Source organism: Schistocerca americana, chromosome 4 (assembly GCF_021461395.2).
Source record: "Schistocerca americana isolate TAMUIC-IGC-003095 chromosome 4, iqSchAmer2.1, whole genome shotgun sequence".
NCBI classification, from domain to species: Eukaryota; Metazoa; Arthropoda; class Insecta; order Orthoptera; family Acrididae; genus Schistocerca; species Schistocerca americana.
In genome coordinates, this window is record NC_060122.1 from 437,905,826 (window position 1) to 437,931,748 (window position 25,923).

General features: G+C 37.9%; 1 protein-coding gene across 2 annotated transcripts in view; it reads left to right on the top strand.

Annotated features, from left to right (window-relative positions):
* Positions 1-25,923, top strand: part of LOC124612664 (major facilitator superfamily domain-containing protein 6) — a 148,887-nt gene that overhangs the window by 84,308 nt on the left and 38,656 nt on the right. For both annotated transcript variants that reach the window (XM_047140988.1, XM_047140987.1), the window contains exons 7-8: positions 17,536-17,778; positions 22,591-22,752. In XM_047140988.1, coding sequence (XP_046996944.1) covers positions 17,536-17,778; positions 22,591-22,752 — 405 coding nt within the window. The remainder of the gene's footprint in view (positions 1-17,535; positions 17,779-22,590; positions 22,753-25,923) is intronic.

Genomic DNA, 25,923 nt, shown 5'->3' on the forward strand with positions numbered 1-25,923 from the left:
CTTCCATGCTGTAGTGTCTTAATTTCATGATCAAAGCACTATCAGATACAGTGTCAAATGCTTTACTCAGGTCTAGGAGAGTAGCACAAGAGATTAATTAATTTTCAAAGCCGTCATACATATCACTAACAATATTTTCAGCCGCTTTAACTGTGGATAGTTTAGACCTGAATCCATACAGTGAGTTACTTAACAAGTTATTCCCCTCAAAATAGTGATTCATTTGTTGGTGAACACAGTCTTCGATTATTTTAGATATTATTGGGATTAATGAGATAGGGTGATAGTTACTTGGATTTGATTTATCTCCTTTCGTAAATATGGGAATAGTTACTGCTATTTCCAAACAGTCGGGAACAATCCCTTGCTGTAATATACGGTTAATGAGAGTTGTTAGAGGGGACAGAAGATCTCTTGATATCTTCTTTATGACAAAGTTTGACAGACCATAGAAGTCCTCTGCTCTGGAACTGCTTAGTTTGCCTATTGCTTTGCTAACATCATTTTCAGTTACTGTTGCCCAGCAGAATTTATGAACCAAATTCTTATTTGAACCTAAAAGAGGATACTATGCCTTCCACATTGCTGGGAGTCACAGTTGTTCTCGTGTCAGAAATTATATTACAAAATGTTGAAAATAACTTCTCACTATCTACATCACTGACTGGGGTCCACAAAGCCTTCATTGCAGAATCCACAAAATGGCCATGCTCTGATTTCAGGGAAAGGAGAATAGCAATCACATCAACATCTTTACCTGCTCTACAACAACAACTAGCAACTAAATCCCTAAACACTGTGTATGGTACTAGGTATTCTGACATTGAAAGTACTTGTAGAATGGTAAACTGCTTCATTAGCTGAGAGATTTCGACACTATCTAAATCACTTCTCATTATGTTTCTTGGGTCAAACAATTTGACGATAGAAGAATGGCAGTCTTTCCTGTGTCACACTCCATTAAGTGGTTCAGTTTCATCAGGTTTGCTCTACCCACAAATTTTGCCATGGATGTTAAATGTGCTTGCATTTGCTTTGGCAGTTTGAAGTGTGTGTGAGGTTGTCTCGAAAAAAATGTGTCCTCTAGTAATTTAAAGCTCTTTAAAAGGGCACAAAGTTTAGATAGTAGATCATGAATCAGTGGTATCTTGGTGCTCTCTAATGTCAGCAGCAAATTGCTCAACAAGAAAAATAACTAGGCACTGAATTTCTTTTCTTTGTTAGAGGTCAAGGCTTTAAAATAGTACAAAGCAACACTATTGTCTTAAACAGTTTCAGTGAATTCTACTATATCATTTAGATATTCTCCAAGGTACTGAAACCACAAGTTCCACTTGGTGATGACAGTAATAGGGAAAAGTTTATCTTTTGTGTGTTCACCTTCATATTTCTGAAAGAACTGAATGTATATGTTGTTCCTCTTTAAGCTATTAAGGAAGACGTGTTTTGCCTTTATTACACAATGGTTCAAATCACCGAGTTCCATGGCTCACATATTACCCGACAAATTTAATTTAAGGATCCAGCATTGCATGTGTACTAACCCTTCTGAAAGTAAAACCCAAATTGCATTTATACACTTGCCCACATAATGGGCTGAATGTGAAGTTATAGAAACTACAATTTGGTACTGAATTTCAAGTTTCAGAATTACCTGAACTGTACCAGCACTACAACTAAGTATTTTCATCAGAAACATGAACACACACTGTCCTTTTGTGTTTGTTGTTTCATCACAAAGAATTGAAACTCATTTTTTCACAGCTTCTTTTAATCTTTCCTCCTCCTCCTCCTCCTCCTCCTCCTCCACCTCCTCAATGATTCAGGTTACAGAATCTTCCCACTATCTTCCAGCTAAGGGCAAGACTACAGCACTTTAAAAATGTCAATAGACCTGATAGTAGAATAATATTTAACACCATTTAAGGAATTAAATTATTAACTTCCTTGTCTTTAATATGAATGACAGATCCAGCATGCATTACCTGTGCTAAACATCATTGAATGAGAAAAAGATTATAATGTCACAGTTACTTATTTTCCATGGGTTACTGAAATCGAATTGAAAAAACTTCTGCAGATATTCAATCATTATTTGTGCTGCATGTATTGTGCATGCAACTACATTTGTGTTCAGTGATTTCAGCTCACTAGTCTACATATTTTGCCACACCTATTAACCAAAAAAGTTATTAGTGTACTGCATATGGAACGCATATTCAGTTCAATTCAAATTTGCACGTAAATGTAGTAAGTGATATTACAAAGAGTTAAGGCTATTTGTTCAACTGTGGGGCTTCCGATTGCCAATGTAGTGACCATGCGGTATTCACGAGTCTTTGCAGCCAACCCGCACATGTGTGAATAGAGGGTTGCCAACTTTGATCCATCATCCCAAAAATTTTATGTTGTAAACATTATAAAAGCCTGACATGACAGTTTGGTTAGGTTGAGTAGATCACTCTGTTTCTACATTTTAAAATTCATGCCGTGTGACAGTTGGCAGCACAAAAAAGTGTATATTGCTGATTCACAAGGTGTCAGTCTCATTCTTGCTATAAAAGGAAGGGTAGTTTTTGGGGTAGGATGGTGGAATCTAGGCAAGTGTGAAAAAATTATCTTCACTTCCAGTTACATTTTGTTACACAAAACAATGTCTGTCTATTTTTAATAACACTAGGAAAATTGCTGCTCTAAAGGCCCGCAATTGAGCTGGCACCAATATAAGTTGAATTCACCTTTCTTCCCCTCCAAAAATGTGTAATATTACACAAACCTGGTATGTATTTGTACAGCCATTCTCTCCGCTTCGGATGATCAACTTTTTCCAATTGTGTATTAGCCTTGAGGAAAGATCGATTTATTGATAAAATAAATTTTTCTTTATCAGTTTTTACTCATTTTGCTACCGCGCTGATGTCTATGAGAGTAATTTATCTTTTGACACCTATTGCTGTTGGTACCTTCTCCTTGTTCTTCTTACGAAGAGGACTGGTATTAATATGTTTGAGGCATGTGTTCTTTTTCTGGCCCTCAATTAGCATATTGCAGTATTTGCACATAAGTATCTTTGCAGTTTTGTCAAAAATGTAAAATCTTTCTGATGAAAATTCTTTTTCTCAAGCAAAAACTGTTGCTACCTTATTAATATAGTGAAGTACAAAAACAAATCACAGAATATCAGAGTGAATGCACTGGCAGTTGGCAACAATTTTTCACATACAATACACGGCTACATCAAATAATGAGCCAGACATTGTTGAATATCATCCTTCCCTGTGCAGGAAATGAACTTAGCTATACTTGTTATGATGTCAGATATGGGTGATTCGGGAGGAACGTCACATAATTTGTGAAGCGATTCTACATGTTGGGGGAGAAGGGGGGGGGGGGGAGGGGGGAATTCAGTGAATATGTGTCTGATTTTCAGTTGTTACGGGAATGGAGATTACATACATCCATGAATGAATATGAAGACAAATGTGAATATTACTTAGCAAAATGCTGTGTAGGTGCTGTGAGTATTATTTAATTGAGCAAATCCATTGTGTCCGGGAATACCAACATGCCACCTACATTCGTACATTCATCCATGCAGAATATGTAGAGATGTTGTTTGTTTACGGTTAGCATAATGGCAGTGCCTATGCAGCTGTGACAGAATACAAGAGATATTTCCCTGATCAATTAACCCCCTGTGCCAGGGTATTTTCCAGGGTTTTTCAAATATCACTTGGGTGTGGAACACTACCCAGTGTACCCGTAACATCAGAACGTGAGGCCATCCAGTCAGTTGAGGAAAGAGAAGACATTATTGGAATGGTACAGTGAAGTCCCACTAACAGTACACTGCGCTTTAGCTGTCAGCTTGATATTCCACAAATACGAGTGTGGTGTACATTATGTTCGGAGGGTTTGTACCCATTCCATGTGCAGCCTGAGCAACATCTGCATCCAGGTGACTCAGTAAGTAAACAACAGCTATGTGAATGGTACTGTACAAAGAGATATCAGCAATACACTTTATTTACAGATGAGGCTACATTTACATGCAGAAGTATCAGGAACACCAGCAATTCTCGTACATGGGCGATGGAGAATCCACATGACATTAGGGAAACAAGATTCAAAGCTAAACAATGGAAAATCCAGGATGGAATATAACAATATTATGACTACGTCTTGTCGTGTTCTGAAATGAGAAATGTCCTGCGCACTATCCTTCTCACCCCTCCCACAGTGGTATTCCACCATTCACTGAACTTGCATGCCCTGTAATAGATCTAGATTTAAGACCTGTCCTATGAATCTTCCAACCACCAACTACTCCAGTCCAGTCACTAACATCACCTATCCCATCAGAGGCAGAGCTACCTGTGAAACCAGTCATGTGATCTACAAGCTAAGCTGCAACCACTGTGATGCATTCTATGTGGGTATGACAACCATCAACATGTCTGTCCGCATGAATGGCCACTGACAAACTGTGGCCAAGAAACAAGTGGACCACCTTGTTGCTGAACATGCTGCCAAACATGAACTCCTACATTTCAATGACTGCTTCACAGCTTGTGCCATATGGATCCTTCCCACCAACACCAGCTTTTCTGAATTGCACAGATGGGAACTTGTCCTGCAATACATCCTATGTTCCCGTAACCCTCCTGTCCTCAACCTTCGTTAGTCATTGTCCTCACCCATCCAGCCCCTTGTCTGTTCCCATTCCAGCACTACACAGCCCTCATTTCACCATCGCACCCAGTCTTTTTACTTCTCTCCTTTTCCACTACCCTCGTCCCTCGACCCCTCCCCTGCCCTCCATCTAACCTGCAGCACTTCACTATCTGCCACCCCTACCCTATTATGTTTCCCTCGCCCCAGCTTCCTCCTTACCCCCACCCAGTCGCCACTTCCATCATGCACTGGTGCTGCTGCTTGCATGTGTGTGTGTGTGTGTGTGTGTGTGTGTGTGTGTGTGTGTGTGTGTGTGTGATCTGTTTTTGATGAAGGCCTTACTGGCCAAAAGCTTTATTTGTGACAGTCTTTTTGTTGTGCCTATCTGCAACTCAGCATATCCACTATATGGAGGGTAGCAGCTTTCCTTTTCATTATAAGATTCAAAGTAAGGTTCTCAGTAAAGGTCTGGTGTCATATGATTGATGACCTGTTGATAAGCCATGTGTTCCTGCCAAATCACAAGACAGCTGTAGCATACGCACATTGCCTACAAGACCTTGCACAGACATGAGATTAGAAAAATGACAGCAAATGTACCTGCAGCATAATGGATTACTGATTCACTATACCAGACAAGTATCCCAGTATCTGAATAACACTTTTCCTCAACACTGGATTGGCTGTGGAAGACCCATTAACTGGCCTTCTGGATCACTCGACCTAACCGCAATTAGACTTCTGTTTATGGGGCTGTTTAAAGGGGGATGTGTATGCTACAAAGGTAGATACACGTGAAGAAATTGCCACTTGCATCACAGGTGCTGTTGCCCACATTAAAGCCCACCGAGATGATGTTCATCTACATCTACATGACTACTCTGCAATTCACATTTAAGTGCTTGGCAGAGGGTTCATCGAACCACAATCATACTATCTCTCTACCATTCCACTCCCGAACAGTGCGCGGGAAAAACGAACACCTTAACCTTTCTGTTCGAGCTCTGATTTCTCTTATTTTATTTTGATGATCATTCCTACCTATGTAGGTTGGGCTCAACAAAATATTTTCGCATTCGGAAGAGAAAGTTGGTGACTGAAATTTCGTAAATAGATCTCACCGCGACGAAAAACGTCTTTGCTTTAATGACTTCCATTCCAATTCGCGTATCATATCTGCCACACTCTCTCCCCTATTACGTGATAATACAAAACGAGCTGCCCTTTTTTGTACGCTTTCGATGTCCTCCCTCAATCCCATCTGGTAAGGATCCCACACTGCGCAGCAATATTCTAACAGAGGACGAACGAGTGTAGTATAAGCTGTCTCTTTTAGTGGACTTGTTGCATCTTCTAAGTGTCCTGCCAATGAAATGCAACCTTTGGCTCGGCTTCCCCACAATATTATCTGTGTGGTCTTTCCAACTGAAGTTGTTCATAATTTTAACACCCAGGTACTTAGTTGAATTGACAGCTTTGAGAATTGTACTATTTATCAAGTAATCGAATTCCAACGGATTTCTTTTGGAACTCGTGTGGATCACCTCACACTTTTCGTTATTTATTGTCAACTGCCACCTGCCACACCATACAGCAATCTTTTCTAAATCGCTTTGCAACTGATACTGGTCTTCGGATGACCTTACTAGACGGTAAACTACAGCATCATCTGCGAACAACCTAAGAGAACTGCTCACATTGTCACCCAGGTCATTTGTATACATCAGGAACAGCAGAGGTCCCAGGATGCTTCCCTGGGGAACACCTGATATCACTTCAGTTTTACTCGATGATTTGCCGTCTATTACTACGAACTGCAACCTTCCTGACAGGAAATCACGAATCCAGTCGCAGAACTGAGACGATACCCCATAGGCCCGCAGCTTGATTAGAAGTGTCTTGTGAGGAACGGTGTCAAAAGCTTTCCGGAAATCTAGAAATACGGAATCAACTTGAGATCCCCTGTTGATAGCGGCCATTACTTCGTGCGAATAAAGAGCTAGCTGCATTGCACAAGAATGATGTTTTCTGAAACCATGCTGATTACGTATCAATAGATCGTTCCCTTCTAGGTGATTCATAATGTTTGAATACAGTATATGCTCCAAAACCCTACTGCAAACCGACGTCAATGAAATAGGTCTGTAGTTCGATGGATTACTCCTACTACCCTTCTTAAACACTGGGGCGTCCTGCGCAATTTTCCAATCTGTAGGTACAGATCTATCGGTCAGCGAGCGGTTGTATACGATTGCTAAGTAGGGAGCTATTGTATCAGCGTAATCTGAAAGGAACCTAATCGGTATACAATCTGGACCTGAAGACTTGCCCGTATCAAGCGATTTGAGTTGCTTCGCAACCCCTAAGGTATCTACTTCTAAGAAACTCATGCTAGCAGCTGTTTGTGTTTCAAATTCTGGAATATTCCATTCGTCTTCCCTGGTGAAGGAATTTCGGAAAACTGCGTTCAATGTACAACACAGCATACCCTCCAACACATTTGACAAGTACATTGAGATGGCTTGGGGACTTCTTTAACACCTCTTGTAGGATGAATCAGTCATCGGTTCCACCATTGTCCTGTCCACCACAGTGCCTACATAGCATTTCAGTAAGTAATATTCACACTTTTCTTCATATCATTCGTGGATATGTGTATTCTTCAACCCACTCCAGTTCCATAATAATTGAAAATTATACACATATTTATAGGACTTTTTTGGTTTACTTTCACATGCAGAATCACATCACAAATTATGTGACATTCCTTCTGATTCACCTTGTATATCGAAGTGGTGTAGATTCAATTGTTATTGATATCCAGAGTTCATTGCCATCACTGAAATCGAATTTCTACCGTTAACCTCAGCTTCAGATGGTGTGATTCCACACAATGTCGTTGAATATTTTGTTATTTTGCTTTAAGGTAAATAGCTTTGCATTTTGAGCAAAATTTGTAAAATTTCATGATTTCATGCTTTTTGAAAAACGGGTGCCTCTAGCTATGATGTAACCTCTAGTAGTCTCATATCATATATATATATATATATATCCATTGTCCTCGTGTATAATTTTAAAAAAGTTTTCAATGCATTGTTTCTGTTTCAGGTCGGTTTGCTCAATTAGTGTTTTGGGTATTAATGTGTATGTAGATAGATATCTATCTCTTCCAGAATGTTCATTAGTGGTCCTTTTGGTGTTATATGTAAAATTTAAGTATCTTGTTCTGCATTATTTACTGTGCTGTTCGGTCTTTAGGTGGTGGGAAAAAGTAAATGGATTGTTGTCACTGTCTTTAACATGCCCTTGGTATCGAATGGTGAGGTGTCTACTCATCTTGATATGTGTAATATTTATTTCAGTCTTAGCGTTCACAACAAGCTATAGATTCCAAGAAACAATACCATAACCATATAGCATCAATGGAAAACCTGTCAAAAAGCAGATAGAAAGACACAACAATGAAAATTAATTTAAAAAATATAGCCCAAAAATAACCAGATAGAAATGTTTAATTACATTTATAATTGCATACAAACAAATGTGGGACTAAAGACTGACTACAATGAAATTTGTGTATGAAAAAAGATTACAGTCACAGTTTCCAGTGATGTCATATGGATAAGCAAATAATAAGTAAAATAAATAATAACTAAGAAAATATATGCAGTTATAAAAAGGAAAATATATTGATGTACGTTTAACACATGGAAAAAGAAAAAGTAGCAGAGATCAACAGCTACATAACAGCAGTGACAAACAGAACTGCCTGTAATCACACAATATCACTGTGTCAAATAAGATGTCATGAAAATACTGATATAAAGAATATAATCTGATAACTACATAAACTAATAAGTTGATAAGATGATCAACCATTACTATGAACAAAGGAATGTAATTAACAAGCAAATAGACAGTGACACAACTACTGTTATCACATGGATGTCAAAAACCATCAGACTTATGTAAAGCGGAGATGCTGAGTTGCCGATAGGCGCAACTAAAAGAATGTCACAAAATAAATGCCGAGTGAAGTGGCACACTGGACTCGCATTTGGGAGAACAGCGCAAACCTTCATCTGCCCATTCTGATTTAGGTTTTCCATTATTTCCCTAAATTGCTTCAGTCAAATGTTTGGATTGTTCCTTTGAAAGAGCACAGCCTACTTCCTACCCCATCCTTCCCTGCTCCGATGGGACTGATGACCTCGATATTTGGTCTCCTCCCCCAAACTAACCACAAAATAAGCTTTTGGCCAACAAGGCCTTTGTCAAAAATAGGCAACACACACACACACACACACACACACACACACACACACACACACACACACACACACACAAAATTGCAGCTCATATACACATGACCACAGTCTCTGGCAGCTGAAGCCAGACCAGGTCTGTTGTCTATTTTTGACAAAGGCCTTGTTGGCCGAAAGCTGATTTTGTGACAATCTTTTAATTGTGCCTATCTGCAACTCAGCATCTCCACTATATGCTGAGTAGCAACTATCCTTTAAAAATCCTGGATTTTCCATTGTTAGGCTTATGTAAAAATCCACAATAATGAAGCCCATTTAATAATTACCTACAAAATTAGAAATAAGTACCAAAATTATTTACGGTTTACTTACAGATAACCTGATGATGCAGTTCAGCCAAAGTAGGCCTATTGTAAAAATAAAACCAATCAAACACAGTATCCTTAAAAGACATATATTATGCAGTGGGCCCAGAAGAACATAAACTATTGACTCATATTCAGTTAACGTACCAAGGTCGTTTTGATGTCATTTTATAACAAGATACACCAAAGCTTTCACCTACAAGGATTGTTCGTAAAGTAAAGTTCCAATTATTTTTCACAATGAAAAACATGTTTATTGGCACTGAAAAATACATGTGTGAAAAGCTTAGACTTTTACCTATTTTTGAACACAATCGCCATTGAGATCAATCATGTTTGCATGCGGTGTGCCATCTTCTGTATGCCTGCATTGTAGAATCTCCCACCCATCACGAAGCTAGCTTAAAACCTCTTCTTTCAGCTCCTCTTTGGTTGTGAAATGCGTCCCTTTGAGGTAGTTTCCCATCCACATTTGTTGATTATATTTGTTGTGACACATGGAATGTGCAGACAAGCATTGTTCTGATGGAAAGTCACATGCTTCTTGAGCGTGCCTGTCCTCTTGTTTTGGATCATACGATGAAGTTTCTTCAACATTTCACAGTAGCGGTCCACATTGGTTGTTATACCAGTAGAAAGGAATTCACACAAGAGTAATCCCTTCCTGTCCCAAAATATGATCACCATCACTTTGCTGGCTGACGATGTTTCCTCAGACTTCTCTGGCTTCAGTGATGCTAGATGTTTCCACTGCAAGGATTGTTGTTTCGTTTCCAGTGTTGTGTAGTGGACCCAGGTCTCCTCCAAAGTGACAAGAGTCCAAGATTCCTTGCCATCAGTTGCATAAGCCTTAAGAAATTCCAGTTGAAAGAAAAGCAGCACTCAGTCACTATTTTTAAGAAATTAACCTGGTATCAACACTGCTAGGAGTGTCTTCCTCAGAATTTAAAACAGAGAATGGTCTATATTCTATAACATGGTCACAGAATTATGACTGAAAACGTATGATAGGGTATAAGTACGGAATCATCGTTAAAGACTGGTAGTACTTATATGTCGTTTTTAAAATAATAAATATGCCAAAATGGCATTAGTCACAAAGATATTTAAGATAAAGAAAACTATGATGGCGAGCCACTAAGGGCTGCTCGTTATTTGCTTGGTGCAGGTTGCAAAATGCACTGAGGTGCCTGCATTAACAAATGAGGCCAGGTGAACACGGAACTGCAATGAGCGCGCCATCTAGTAGCCGTAGATACAATTAGGCTACTTCACATTGAAATATAGGCAGAAATGATTATAAATAATAGTATTTGGTACATAACGGAAAACAATGGTTGTTTGATAGTGGCATACAACATAACATTTTGTCTACATCAAAGCTTATAACAGTAAGATAAAACATCATTATGAAAATGTAGATAGGACTGAATGACAACTTGAAGCAAGCAACATTGACGTGAAATGCAGCCAAGAAACATTTGATAACTGAAAAACATAGGACTACCTTAGAAGGAAAAGAACATTTCGGCAAACTGCACAAGGAGACCTGAAGTCAGATATCGAGTAATGGCTTTATACCTTTGAAAAATTTTTTGTTACATAGCTGTAGCTGTTAGTTAAGGATGAGGGTATCATTTTGAGTAAAATGCTTGAAAATCTCTAATTCTTCTAGAATATCTAGTCTATGCCCTTTCTTTTCGGTCTGCAAAATGTTGCTATGCAGATGGCGTTAGGTGAATGACCTGTAATTAGAAGATGGTTGGCAAAAGACGAATTTTGGGGGCTCGTGTCATTTTTTTTCTTAGCAAGTGTTCTTTATATCTGGTAGTGAAGGCATGTCCTGTTTGTCCTATATAGTAAGAGGGGCAAGTATTACAGACAATTTTGTAGACACCAGAATTTTGTAAAGAGAAACACATAGAAACTAAATTATGAATGAAGTTTTTTTTCGAATTGTTATTAGTAGAAAAAGCAAAGTTGCAATCGTATTTCTTTCGAAGAATGCGTTGAATCTGATAAGAGATAGGCCCCACGAAACGAATAGAGAAATATCATTTTGAGTTAGTCTCAATAACAGAAGTGCCTAGCATAGTAAGTCTTTTAGCATTTTTCTTTTTAAGGACGTCATCTACTATGTTGGGTCTATACTCGTTGTTAACTGCTATTGTTTTAAGTAAATTGATTTTGTCGTTGAAGTTTTCTTTAGAAAGTGGGATGGAAACAGCTCGGTGAACAGCAGAATGAAAGAAGACTTTTTTATGCGAATGTGGATGAGTAGAAGATGCAGGAACGATCTGGTTGGTATGTGTTACTTTACAAAAAATATTGAAAGAAATTTTATTTGTTTCTGAAGTATGCATCGAGTCAAGGAAATTTAATTGACAAGCCTCATTTTCAAATTCGATAGTGAAAGAAATTTTCTCATGAAGATCATTGAATAGATTAAAGATACGATCAACACCATCAGCGGGTCCTTTGTAGATGATTATAATATCATCAACATATCTGGAATAAGAAAGAATGCATAGTGACGCAGCTGGAAAACAATTAAAACATTTTTTTTCTGGGGAGTTGATGAAAATATCAGCAAGGATACCAGCCGACAGATTTCCCATAGCGAGACCGTCGGATTTCTCGTACAAATGTCCATTAAATTCGAAATAGTTGTACTTGACTACAACTGAGATGAGATTCATGAAGTCTGTGATTTGTTCATCTGAAATATCTTTTTTGAACCGACATAAATTTTTTTCTACAATTAGCAGCGTTTGCTGTACGGGGACTTTAGGATAAAAATTTTTGATACTGAAAGAAATTAACTTGGTGTCTGAACTGCATTCTAAATCTTTTATTTTTTGGACTAAGGTGTGATTATTTGGGATGGAAAAATTGTTCACAAAAACAAATGATTTTCTCAGAGTTTCATGTAGAAATTTGGCCAGATCATGGTATACACTATTTATACTATTAGATATCATGCGTATTGGATGATTAGGTTTGTAGATTTTAAATTGAGACTGAAGTTTTGGGGGCTGAGGGTTCATTTTAATGAGCATTTTCTTCCGAAACGGTCTGAGTAGGAAATTTGCGCTGTTGATGGCTGTCCTGACCTCTTTTTGTAAAACTGGAGTCGGATCCTCGTGTAGTCTCGAAATATTATTTTCATTAAAGAAATCTACGGTTTTGGAAATATATTCAGAGTTATAAGCAATAACTAAAGAGCACCCTTTGTCTGACTTAGTAATTAGGGCTTCTGCTTATTTAAGTTTATTATTAATGGAAACGACCAATTTTCTATCATTATGTGTAATGTTATAAATAGGGGCTGTATTTTTCATGAAAATGCTAGCTACGTCGTAAGCAATACGAGTTTGACAAGCATTATCTATTTTTTTTACTATGGGGACCAACTTTAAGATCTAAAAGCACTTTTTCAATCACATTTCTATCTGACAAGTTGGGCAAGAAATTATACTTCAGCCCTTTTTCCAGCAGGATAGTTTCATTTTGTGTAAAAATAATGTTAGTTTTCTTCAGAAATCTTTTGTAAAAAGTGTGACGGTTTTTTATTTTTTTTTATTTAGTGTACGCTGAGGACTCTTTTCGCTAGGAAACAGTCAGAAAAGCTTGCTGAGATTCTTTTCATGCTTCTGTATTATGCCTAGTTAATAAGTTTCTAAATGTTCATTAATTATCGTCCAGAAATCGTCAATATTAAAATTGTAATTAATATGAAAAATGTTTGTCAGTTCTAAGTACAGGTAATAAGCTTCTTCGTTAAGAAGATCTTTTTTGGCATATAGCCTTTTAATTCCATCAGATAAGAGGTTTTTCATGAAAGGTCTGAAGGATTTAGGATTTTTCTGACAAACTGCAAATTTAATATAAGCTTTCGCATAGGTAGGGACTAAACCCCTATTTTCACATTGTTTATTAAAATTAATGGCCACACTTCTATTTATTATTTTCTTTTTTAAAACTTTATATTTGGTGGCAGCATTGGATGCTTGGGCAGGCAAGAATCGCAAAATTTTGGACGCAGCTGCACGTTCAGAGACCGTGAGTGGTTACGATTGAAACTAACACCGCCCTCAGTCACTATTTTTAAAAAGTTTGTTAAACTTATATTAACTTTGCTGTTTGTAAGAAAAATACTAAATCCTTCAGACCTTTCGAGAAAAATCTCATATCTGATAGAATTAAAAGGCTATATGCCAAAAAAGATCATCTTAACGAAGACGCTTATTACCTGTACTTAGAACTGACAAACATTTTTCATATTAATTACAATTTTAATATTGACGATTTCTAGATGATAATTAATGAACATTTAGAAACTTATTAACTAGGCGTAATACAGAAGCATGAAAAGAAACTCAGCAAGCTTTTCTGTCTGTTTCGTAGCGAAAAGAGTCCTCAGCGTACACTAAATAAAAAAAAAGGTCACACTTTTTACAAAAGAATTCTGAAGAAAACTAACATTATTTTTACACAAAATGAAACTATCCTGCTGGAAAAAGGGTTGAAGTATAATGTCTCGCCCAACTTGTCAGATAGAAATGTGATTGAAAAAGTGCTTGTAGATCTTAAGGCTGGTCTCGATAGTAAAAAAAATAGATAATGCTTGTCAAACTCGTATTGCTTACGATGTAGCTAACATTTTCATGAAAAATACAGCCCCTATTTATAACGTTACACATAATGATAGAAAATTTGTCGTTTCCATTAATAATAAACTTAAAGAAGCAGAAGCCCTAATTACTAAGTCAAGCAAAGGGTGCTCTTTAGTTATTGCTTATAACTCTGAATATATTTCCAAAACCGTAGATTTCTTTAATGAAAATAATATTTCGAGACTACACGAGGATCCGACTCCAGTTTTACAAAAAGAGGTCAGGACAGCCATCAACAGCGCAAATTTCCTACTCAAACCGTTTCAGAAGAAAATGCTCATTAACATGAACCCTCAGCCCCCGAAACTTCAGTCTCAATTTAAAATTCACAAACCTAATCATCCGATATGCCCGATATCTAATAGTATGAATAGTGCATACCATGATCTGTCCAAATTTCTACATGAAACTCTGAGAAAATCATTTGTCTTTGTGAACAATTTTTCCATCCCAAATAGTCACACCTTAGTCCAAAAAATAAAACATATAGAATGCAGTTCAGACACCAAGTTAATTTCTTTCAATATCAAAAATCTTTATACTAACGCCCCTGTACAGGAAATGCTGCTACTTGTAGAAAAAAATTTACGCCGGTTCAAAAAAGATATTTCAGATGAACAAATCACAGACTTCACGAATCTCATCTCAGTTGTAGTCAAGTACAACTATTTCGAATTTAATGGACATTTGTACGTGAAATCCGACGGTCTCGCTATGGGAAATCCGTTAGCTGGTATCCTTGCTGATATTTTCATCAACTCCCTAGAAGAAAAATGTTTTAATTGTTTTCCAGCTTCTTTCTTTCTTATTTCAGATATGTTGATGATATTATAATCATCTACAGAGGACCCGCTGATGGTGTTCATCATATCTTTAACCTATTCAATGATCTTCATGAGAAAATTTCTTTCACTATTGGATTTGAAAATGAGGCCCGTCAGTTATATTTCCTTGACTTGATGCTTACTATAGAAACAAATAAAATTTATTTCAATATTTTTCATAAAGTAACACATACCAACCAGATCGTTCCTGCATCTTCTACTCATCCACATTCGCATAAAAAAGTCTTCTTTCATTCTGCTGTTCACCGAGCTGTTTCCATCCCACTTCCTAAAGAAAACTTCAACAACGAAATCAATTTACTTAAAACAATAGCAGTTAACGAGTATAAACCCAACATAGTAGATGACGCCCTTAAAAAGAAAAATGCTAAAAGACTTACTATGCTAGGCACTTCTGCTATCATGTCTAACTCAAAATAATATTTCTCTATTCCTTTCATGGGGCCTATCTCTTATCAGATCCAACGCATTCTTCGAAAGAAGTATGATTGCAACTTTGCTTTTTCTAATAATAACAATGTGAAAAAAAACTTCATTCGTAATTTAGATTCTATGTGTTCCTCTTTACAAAATTCTGGTGCCTACAAAATTGTCTGTGATACTTGCTCCTTTTACTATATAAGACAAACAGGTCATTCACCTAAAGCCATCTGCAATAGCAACATCTTGCATACCGAATAGAAAGAGCGTAGACTAGATATTCTAGAAGAATTAGAGATTTTCAAGCATTTTGCTCAAAATGATACCCTCATCCTTAACGAACAGCTACAGCTATGTAACAAAAATTTTTTAAAGGTATAAAGCCGTTACTTGATATCTGATTGCGGGTCTCCTTGTGCGGGTTGCCGAAATGTTCTTTTCCTTCTAAGGTAGTCCTATGTTTTTCAATTATAAAATGTCTCTTGGCTGCATTTCACGTCAATATTGTTTTGTACAAGTTGTCATTCAGTCCAATCTACATTTTCATAATGATGTTTTCATGTGTTATCTTACTGTTATAAGCTTTGATGTAGACAAAATGTTATGTTGTATGCCACTGTCAAACAAACATTGCTTTCCGTTATGTGCCAAATACTGTTATTTATAATCATTTCTGCCTATATTTCAATGTGAAGTAGCCTAATTGTATCTACGGCTACTAGATGGCGCGCTCATTGCAGTGCCATGTTCACCTGGCCTCATTTGTTAACGCAGGCACCTCAGTGCATTTTGCAACCTGCACCAAGCAAGTAACGAGCAGCCCTTACTGGCTTGCCATCATAGTTTTCTTTATCTTAAGTATCTTTGTGACTATATTTTATAAATGACACATAAGTACTGTCAGTCTCTGATTATGATTCCGTACTTATACCCTATCATACATTTTTAGTCATAATTCTGTTCCATGTTATAGAATATAGACCATTCTCTGTTTTAAATTCTGAGGAAGACACTCCTAGCAGTGGTGAAACAAGGTTAATTTGTTAAAAATAGTGGCCAAGGGCTGTTTTTCTTTCAGTTGTAACTATTCGCAGTCTCTGAACGTGCAGCCATGTACAAAATTTTGCTTAAGAAATTCATTGGCTACTTCCACATGTTTATGTTTGTGGTCTTCCTTAAGCATTCTTGAGACCCTCTTACACAAATCTTTTCATTCCCCAAATGTTCTGTCAAAATTTTGTCTGTGCTCGTCTCACTAATACCAGGGATTCCCCAAATGTTCTGTCAAAATTTTGTCTGTGCTCGTCTCACTAATACCAGGGATCATCTCGCAGATCTCCCAAATTGTCAGCATTGCTTCTTCCACTTTTGCAATCGTTTCATCTGAAACTGATGGCCGTCTTTGAATTCTCTGCACAATTTGCAACCATGTTGTATGCTCATACATGTTTCTCTATAGAATTTAAACAGTTGGGAATGAATGTTCACCGGCGCAGTTATTTTTGCACAAAAAGCGTAATTCACACCTGGCGTGAGAGGCTTTTCAGTATAGTCCATCTCTTCATCACTGCAAATGTTGGGACTCCCCAGAATCCTAGGTTCCAATGCATTACAAGATGTAATGATGGACTCCTCATCAGAGTTACCACCTCTGTATCCATTGTACAAATTTTCCATTTTGAGATTTGAAGTTGTAAGTTGAGAGCAGGAAATCCAGGGTCGTCCTTGAATTCCTAAAATGAGACCAAGGAAGAACTTTACAGTTTTTTTTCAAAAAACTTGATGGGGAGTTTGTTCTCACCTAAACTAAGAGAACCTAGTTTGAGGGGATAGGATTGGGATTAACAGTGAAGTATCTAATCTCTTATGTGAATATACTGCTGGTCCTGTAATGAGATCAATCTACCTCATAGCTGTTAACTATTGTGCAGCAACTGTGTTTCATATTGTTACATATGTATATTATTTGACCAAAATTTTATTTCTCGCAATTCTTTTCAGAGCATTTGTCAATAAACTCTTAAGCTCATCTGGGAAAGTAGTTTTCTAAATCCAGTCTGCTGTGTCAAAGAGCATGTTCTGTGACTGTGGCACAATTTTGTAGAACAAGTAATAATGATCCTTATGATAAAATGCCATGTATACTCTATCTATCTGTGGTTAATGACTAATGTGTAATTTTTATTTCACTGCTTTAATATTGTTCCTAAATAAAAGGTATATTTTCCTTTACCTAACTGAACAGTAAACTGAGTGTAACAAATATCAATTGGTGACTTAATTGTTTCAGGGCATATATTACGCAAGATTGGTCACATACATGCAATGTCTCTTGTTTTACTGGCATTTGGAGTGCGCTTTATTCTGTATTATTTTCTTACAAATCCATGGTGGTGCTTGCCAATTGAACTTTTCCAAGGTCTTACATTTGGAATATTTTACTCAGCCATGACTTCATATGCAAGTATTGTTTCACCACCTGGAACAGAAGCAACAGTGCAAGGTCTTGTTGGTGCATCATTTGAAGGAATAGGTAAGTCATGTATAGTTACAAACAATTAATATTTGCACGTTCATAATACAGTGTTATCTCTGTGCGTCTTTATATCCAGTATATATTCTACACCTGTTTCTTTGATGGTATATAGTATTGTACATATTAGCATTGCTTCATTACTTTTCTCAACATTGGACGGTTTCTGTTACTGAACATACTCCGAAACATTATAGTAATGACAGATGTAGGTTCCCCCCCCGGATCAAGCAGTCCGATTTCTCACTGCCCACTCCTGCGCACCTATAACAGGCCTGTGCCTGCATTGCCACATCTCTTCTGTGATCCTCTTTGAAAGCCTGTACAACATACGGTGAAGATAATGTTATACTATTAATCATTGGTGTCTCTTCTTTTCCAATCATAATGTCTGCCTACTTTGGTGCACGCTCTAGTTTCTGATTTCTCCCTTCAGGACTACTCCAAGGGTCTTGGGTTGTTATCTATGGTCTCCCTTTCTGATAAATGTACAGTCCCCAGAATTTTCCCAGTTAACTGAAATCATGTGTTCACTCTTAGTACATCTGGTTTTGTTTGTCTACTGCATAGTAATTGCCCTAGATGCAATTAGTTGATGTGACCAAATCCAGAGGTGTGTTATTTATTCTTTGTCCAAGTAACACAATATTTATTTTACTATTGACAAATATTGTCATGGTTTGATCTGCTATCCAATATGCAACGTGGAAATTCCATTTGCGTCATTCTGAATTTCCTATATAGTTCAGTCTTATTTACTTGAAGATAGCAGTGCTGTTGGTAAATATTCTAAGTGTGCATCTTTCACTGATAATATTAATCAGTGTGTACAGAGTGCAACAGTTAAACTGGAACAAGAGTAAGTTCTTACTTTCTCCAATGGCCCCCACAGCTCCTTTGTCTTTACTGTTTGGTGCTGTACTTGCCATTGTTGTTTTTGACTGATGCCATTGTTGTTTTTGACTGATGCCACTCCACGTCCCCAGGATACACGGTTTTACCATCACAAGACATTACCTTTTCCATAGCCAAGTTGGCTGAAAACCAACCACATTCTTCCTGGTAGTTACATCTAACAATATCCTCTTCCAGAACAACTGCTACATAAAAAAATCACTCATAAATAAACCTGCAAAGTTGGTATTGTTAGATTCATTGATATGATATCTTTATAATCTGAATTCAAAGTGAGACCAGGCTATGGCTTTTCTCTAATTCTATTTTCATATTGCTCTTTGACTCTGGATGATTGGCTACAACCTCACAGCCCACTCAATGAATACCTCTCCCTTGAGAAATAGTGGAGTGGTAAGATGCTGAACTCACATTTGAATAGGTGGCAATTTAAATCCTCACTTGGCCACCCAGATTTAGGTTTTCCTAACCACTTTAAGGGAAATGTTGGGATCATTCCTTTGAAAATAACATGGAAGATGTGGCCAAATTCCTTACCCATCTATCCTCAGTCTAAGCTTGTGCTTTGTCTCTCTTAATTTTGTCCACAGCTCGTAGTTTAGTCTCTCTTAATTTTGTCCACAGCTCGTAGTTTAGTGGGTAGCGTTGCTGCCTCTGGATCACGGGGTCTCGGGTTCGATACCTGGCCAGGTTGGCGATTTATCTCTGCCCGGGGACTGGATGTTTGTGCTGTCCTCATCATTTCATGATCATGATGATGATATCATCATCATCATCATTCGTCCCAGTGGCTAGATTGGATTGTGAAGAAATTGGACTGCGTAAAAATAGGGACTTTGTATGGGTGCAGATGACTGCTCGGTTGACGCCACAAATCGATCATCATCATCTCTTAATTTCCTTCTCAATGTATGTGTGAGCCCTAATCTTCCTTCTTTTTCTGTTCACATTGAACATGTCAGTCAGTAAAAGTAATTCCATTTTGACAGCTGTCACCCATTATATGCCAAAAAGTCACTCCTATATTGCCAGATCGCTTGTGGTGCCTCATCTGCGCTGAGAAACAATCACTCTTCAAGCATCGGTTAGGCTTCTGCAGACTGACACTTTTGTCACAATGTTCAAAAATGGATCTCCCACATGATTGCACACCTGAGATGTGACACAAAGGATCAGAGATGAGACACAAAGGATCACCCTCATTTTCACAGAATATTACACGTGACTGTAATGACTGTACAGCATGCTCTGTCAAAGCTTTGTCTCTCACTTGCTGAGTCCTAAAATGAGGAAGCTCCTTTTAATTACCCTTGCCATCTGTTCCTAAGCAAAATTACCCTTCCCGCCCTACTTAAATTATGACCTCCCTCTCTCTCTCTCACTCCTGAACCTATACATCTGCCCATGGATCATACCATCAATGAAGACACGGAGGTCAAAAGTGTCCCATAAACCTCTCCCTATTCCATCTCTGTCACTAGCATACCATCTCTGTTACTAGCATTTTAGAAAAGGACTTCATTTGAAGGAAATTATATCACCTGTTTAGTTTACAGCTGCTGTACAACATTTTAAGGGAGTATGGCCGGGAACAAACTAAGTCACCCAGTTGTGGATCACACTGCGGAGCATTGTGTGGTGTGGTGTAGCTGTTGCTTCAAACATGGTTGCTGTTAGATATGTACAATAGTAGTTTCATCATGAAATTATAATGAAATCCAGACCTTTAGCTGCTTGCAGGCATTGATAAATGTCAACGGGGACAGTTGATCTGGCAGCTCTCGAAGAATGAAATTATAATGAAATCCAGACCTTAAGCTGCTTACAGGCGATGATGTTATGCTTCCTATGTTTATGTTCTGTGTTCCATCACCAGAGCACCGTCTGCTTAAAATTTCGGAGGTATTGCTTTATTTAATGAGAAATTCGATTATAATAGCAGTTTAAACCTCTTTCCTGTCACTTGATTGCATGTGGAGAGGGAGAGTGGTCGATCCCCCATTACTTTGTGTTGTGATGTGGCTGTATGTCGAGTAGCACATCAGCTCAGTACAACTGGGCCAGTGCAGTATTGGAGACAACGATACAAATAAATAATCTGAGTATAATAACAGCGTTTAGTTGAACACTCAGACAGAACTCTGGTACAAATGGACACAAACAGCACTTCTTGGAGCAGGTGACCTCCAATAACTAAGTCAGTACAAGCCTGATAGTGCTTCTTAAAAGTTCATATCTACCAAGTTATATTCTGAGATGACTTCCTGGAGGTCTACTGTACTGGTGGTGGTTCCACTCTCCATTGACTGCTGTAGATGGTAGCTCACTGGTTTCTTAGTGTGATCTCCATCCATGGACTGGTCATGTTGTGGATTGAGCATAGATTGGCTGTAGAAGCCTGGCAGCACTGGTTATTTTATAACACTGATGAATAAACTCAGTCCTCACAATTGGCAGCTGTCAGCCAGGATAACTAGATGCTTGCTCATTGTCCTTCCATGTAATGTGGTGTCCTCCACTGGGCAATTTGCATACATGGAAGATGTGGCAACATAGTGCCCCCTTGGGGCAGCTGTTTGTAGCAGTCTTGCTGAATGGCTATGCGTGCTGATTATGCAACCAGTGACACTGCTCTGTACAAAGGAATATTGTCTGGTGGGCACTGGAGGACGTAACATGTTGCTTCTTAACCTTTTTTGGTGTAGTCTGCACACACACGTGTGTGTGTGTGCGTGCGTGCGTGCGTGCGTGCGTGCGTGTGCGTGTGCACAGACTACACCAAAAAGGTTAAGAAACACACGTGTGTGTGTGTGTGTGTGTGTGTGTGTGTGTGTGTGTGTGTGTGTGTGTGTGTGTGTGTGTGTGTGTGTGTGTGCGCGTGCGTGCGTGCGTGCGTGCGTGTGGGTGTTGTGCGCGTGTGGGCGTGCGCGTGTGGGCGTGCGCGTGTGGGCGTGGGCATGGGTGTGCGCGTGCGTGTGGGTGTGCGTGTGCGCAGACTACACCAAAAAAGGTTAAGAAGCACACGTGTGTGTGTGTGTGTGTGTGTGTGTGTGTGTGTGTGTGTGTGTGTGCGCGCGGGCGTGTGTGTTGTGCGTGTGCCTGTGGGTGTGCGTGTGGCCGTGGGCGTGTGGCCGCGTGGGCGTGGGCGTACGCGTGCGGGTGCGTGTGTGCGCAGACTACACCAAAAAAGGTTAAGAAGCACACGTGTGTGTGTGGGGGGGGGGGGGGGGGGGGTGTCTGGGCGTGGGCGTGGGCGTGGGCGTGTGTGTGGGTGTGAGTGTGCGTGTGCGCAGACTACACCAAATAAGGTTAAGAAGCAACATGTTATGTCCTCCGTTGCCCAATAGACAATATCCCTTTGTACAGGGCAGTGTCACTGGTTGCATAATCAGCACGCATAGCCATTCAGCGAGACTGCTACAAACAGCTGCCCCAAGGGGGCACTATGTTACCACGTCTTCCGTGTGTGTGTGTGTGTGTGTGTGTGTGTGTGTGTGTGTGATAATAATAATTACTATTTGATGTGTGATCTCGGTGGATTTTTCTTGTTCAGAACTAGGTTCAGCACATATGCATGTTGTTTCTGTGCCATATTATATGTTGTATCACTTTGTTTTAGCTCCTCAACAGAAATTGCACCATATGGTGGCTACGTATGATGTTGACGTGATTGATTACTGTCAGTGTATTTTTTTCTGTGCACACTTGGAAAAAAGTAATTACCTTTGCAGATGAAGTATGAAAACATATAAATTGCAAAAGTATTTTTGATAAAATCTTCGCTCTAATATATACAGAAGACCAGAATTAGAAAACTTCTGATGTTGTATTTTGCCTACATTTGCAGTAAAATAAAATATTTTATGGAAATTGAATTTCATTTTGGTTCTGTTGCAGGAGTGTCCATTGGAAGTTTAATTGGAGGTGTACTGATAGATCAGTATGGTGGAGCAGATACTTTCCTTATATTTGGTATAGGTTCACTGATATGCTTCGTTTTGCATGTAATAGTTCAGTTCTGGCTGGGAGGAAAGTCAGACAAACTCCCTGAAGTTGGAGGTGAGTGACATGTTGATATGTGATACCAGTTACAGTAGAAAATAAGTAATCATTTAAAAAAATTCCTTGGTGACTTTTTGTCATCCTTTAATGGAGCCTTCCAAAATGATTACAGGTAGTATTTGCATCAGAGTGGCACTAAATATTTCAGTTGTGTGAAATACCATGAAGTAGAGCTTTATTTGAAGGAAAATATATTGATTTATAACAATGTAATATATGTCATGATTTATGTAACCATTGGTTCTTGTTGATTAGAATTTAAGTCAATCTATGCAAGTGTAATGTAGCATCAACATTTTGTACTGCTGGATGTCTTTCATATCGAAAAATCCCTCTCTTATTCTGATATTAATCAAGGTTCTTTTCTTACTAAAGGATTTAATTACTTCCTTTTCAAGGGAGCCCAACAGTATTGCATACATTTGTCCCTGTTACTAATGTTTTGTTATAAAAATGTACTGAATTGATTCATCTTGTCCTAGCCATGGAATACATAGCTACATTCAAAAAGCAGATATGTCACCTATGGTAGCCAAATAATTTCAATTTGGGGGATCTTCTTAAATGCTATCATCAGGAACACATTATGTATGAAATTCCTTTTGAACTAATAATTTTACTTTATTCTAGTAACTGTTTTTGTGCAGCTGTGTTTTACTTACTTCCAACTGCAAGCTTTATCTTTTATTGCTCTGTGTCGTCAGTTTTTTAATGTTTTGGTAAAATAGCTCCTACTTTTTTCTATCCATTGTATTATTGGCCAAGATCCCATTATTATATAATATTTTTGTGTCCAGCAAGTAAAAGTGTGTGTGTCTACTCCCTTAATTTCATATTTTTAAGGGAAAAGTCATTTGTGAATTTATAGCTACAGTAATGACAACCTCTGTTCAGTACCTTATATTCATCACCTGCAACTTGTATGCAACATCTGTCTGATACATAGTAGTTCTATGGCTTTGTCTAGTTCTTTTTTAACCATCTTTTTGTCCTTTAAGTAAAATGTGTAATATGTAATGTATTACTTAATGGATATTTTGCAGTTTTTAAAAGTACTGAAATGCTTAAATACACGGGTAGCTCTGAAGATTGCTCCCTGTACTACAATTCAAGATGTGCAGTTACATGACAATATATATATATATTTTTTTCCACATGATTTTACTTTTACATGACCTTCACTGTATCTGAAGGATAATATTCCTACAAAAAACTGTCTTCAGTTTGAAGGTTGGTTTGAACGATACAATGCATTGCTAGATATTATCCAATTGGTCATGACATGCTGTTGCCCTCATGCAACCAGCCGGTTATACACACAGTTTTACATAGAGTCCGAACCACAGTGAAACTTGGAATTTTTTAAGCAAATCATTGTTGGAAGGGGAAGAAATGATAAGTGATGGAAAAAAAATCCCAGGACTTAATAAATATTGCTCTGGATCTTTGGATTTGTAGTTTGACTCTTAGCCACTTAGCCATCAATCGACATGGTGAAAACAAGCTACATGGAAAAATTTTAATTGTAAATGGGTTTTCATTCAAATGGAATTCTGCACGTACTGACACATTCCTAAATTACACAAATGAAAAATTAGCACTCCTTTATAGTTGTCCCACATGAATAAAGTTTTATTCATATGTTGTATTGATTATAGAATGACATGTCATATTTACAGGATAATGCACCATTAGAGAGATTATCTTGAAGAGTATTTCTTACATAGCCTCCTCTAGCAGCAATGCAGTCCTGTAATCATGCATAGACAGGGTGTATACTCGTCTGGAGAAATGTGGGAATTTTTTGCATCTGAGAAAATCCTGAGATTTTCAGGAATTTTATATTGGTTTAGTTTTCAGTTAAATTTTTGTGATTCCAGCCATTAAGAACTGATATTCCAACAAAGAATTTTACTTTATCCACCTACTGCAGAATAATATTACAGCAGTGAAACATAAATGAGAGAATAACACCAAAATAAAATGTTAGCTGCAAAGAAATGTGACATTTACAAAACAAAACACAATTGTCAGTCAACAGCAAAGTGTTTCAGAGGCTTTAAGACAAAGACTACACAGTACTTCATAACAACAAACTGCTTTCAATGAATGTGATGTCACAACTGTTTACATTTCTAACAGGTTACAGGAAAGTATTGTGAATGGTGGTTTGAGAAGCATTATTTTAAAGTAAATTTCCTTTTACAAGAGGTGAATTATGTTGTGTGTGAGAGTATCCGATGACTGTCTTAAATCACAGAGTGTTTGACTGTGTTTAAAAACTTAACACTTTGAGGATCAAACACTTAGAAAAATTTTAGACCCAGAAAACCAGCCATTTATGCCAGTATTTAAAATTTTACTGGCACATCTGTGTTTGATACATCTTAAAGGGTAACACACACTGAAAAAGACCAGACTTCAAGGTTATTTTTTCGTATTTATTTTGGTTCTTTCATACAGTACAGATTATGCAGTAATGATGGCAAAAAATAATAGTTTGGTGCATAAGTTCAGTGTTTTTGTTTTTCATGTTGATGTTCCCATTGCTATGGGTTTATTTATGGATTCTCATTTTTTTTTTATTTGTGGTTCGCTGTTGCTAATTTGAGTTTGCATATTGTCATTTTGTCTCTTGGAGATAGTGAGTGGAGCTGTAAACACTAGAAAATGGAGTGCCTAGTGGAGAAATTGGAACATTTCTGACATATTGTTCTGTTTGAGTTCAGTGGAGGCACGACAGCAGCATAGGCTGCCAAAAACATTTGCACCATGTATAGGGATAATTCATTGGACAGAGCACGGTGAGAAAATGGTTTTCTTACATTAAGGAGGATTTTTTTTTACATAAGTGACTCTCCACTTGCAGGAAGACATTCAAGGTTTGATGAAGATCGTTTAAATGCATTAATCCACAATGATGCACGTCAGTGTACTCGACAAGTGACAAATATGGTGAACAGTGAGCATTCCATCTTCGTGAACATTTGCATGCATTGGGGAAGATTCAAAAATTAGGTCTGTGGGTACCACATGCTCTAAGCCAAAATCACAAAAGTCAGCTGGTGGCCATATGCGCATCTCTAATTATTCGAACATAATAAAAGGAAACATTCCACGCGGGAAAAATATATTTAAAAACAAAGATGATGTGACTTACCATACAAA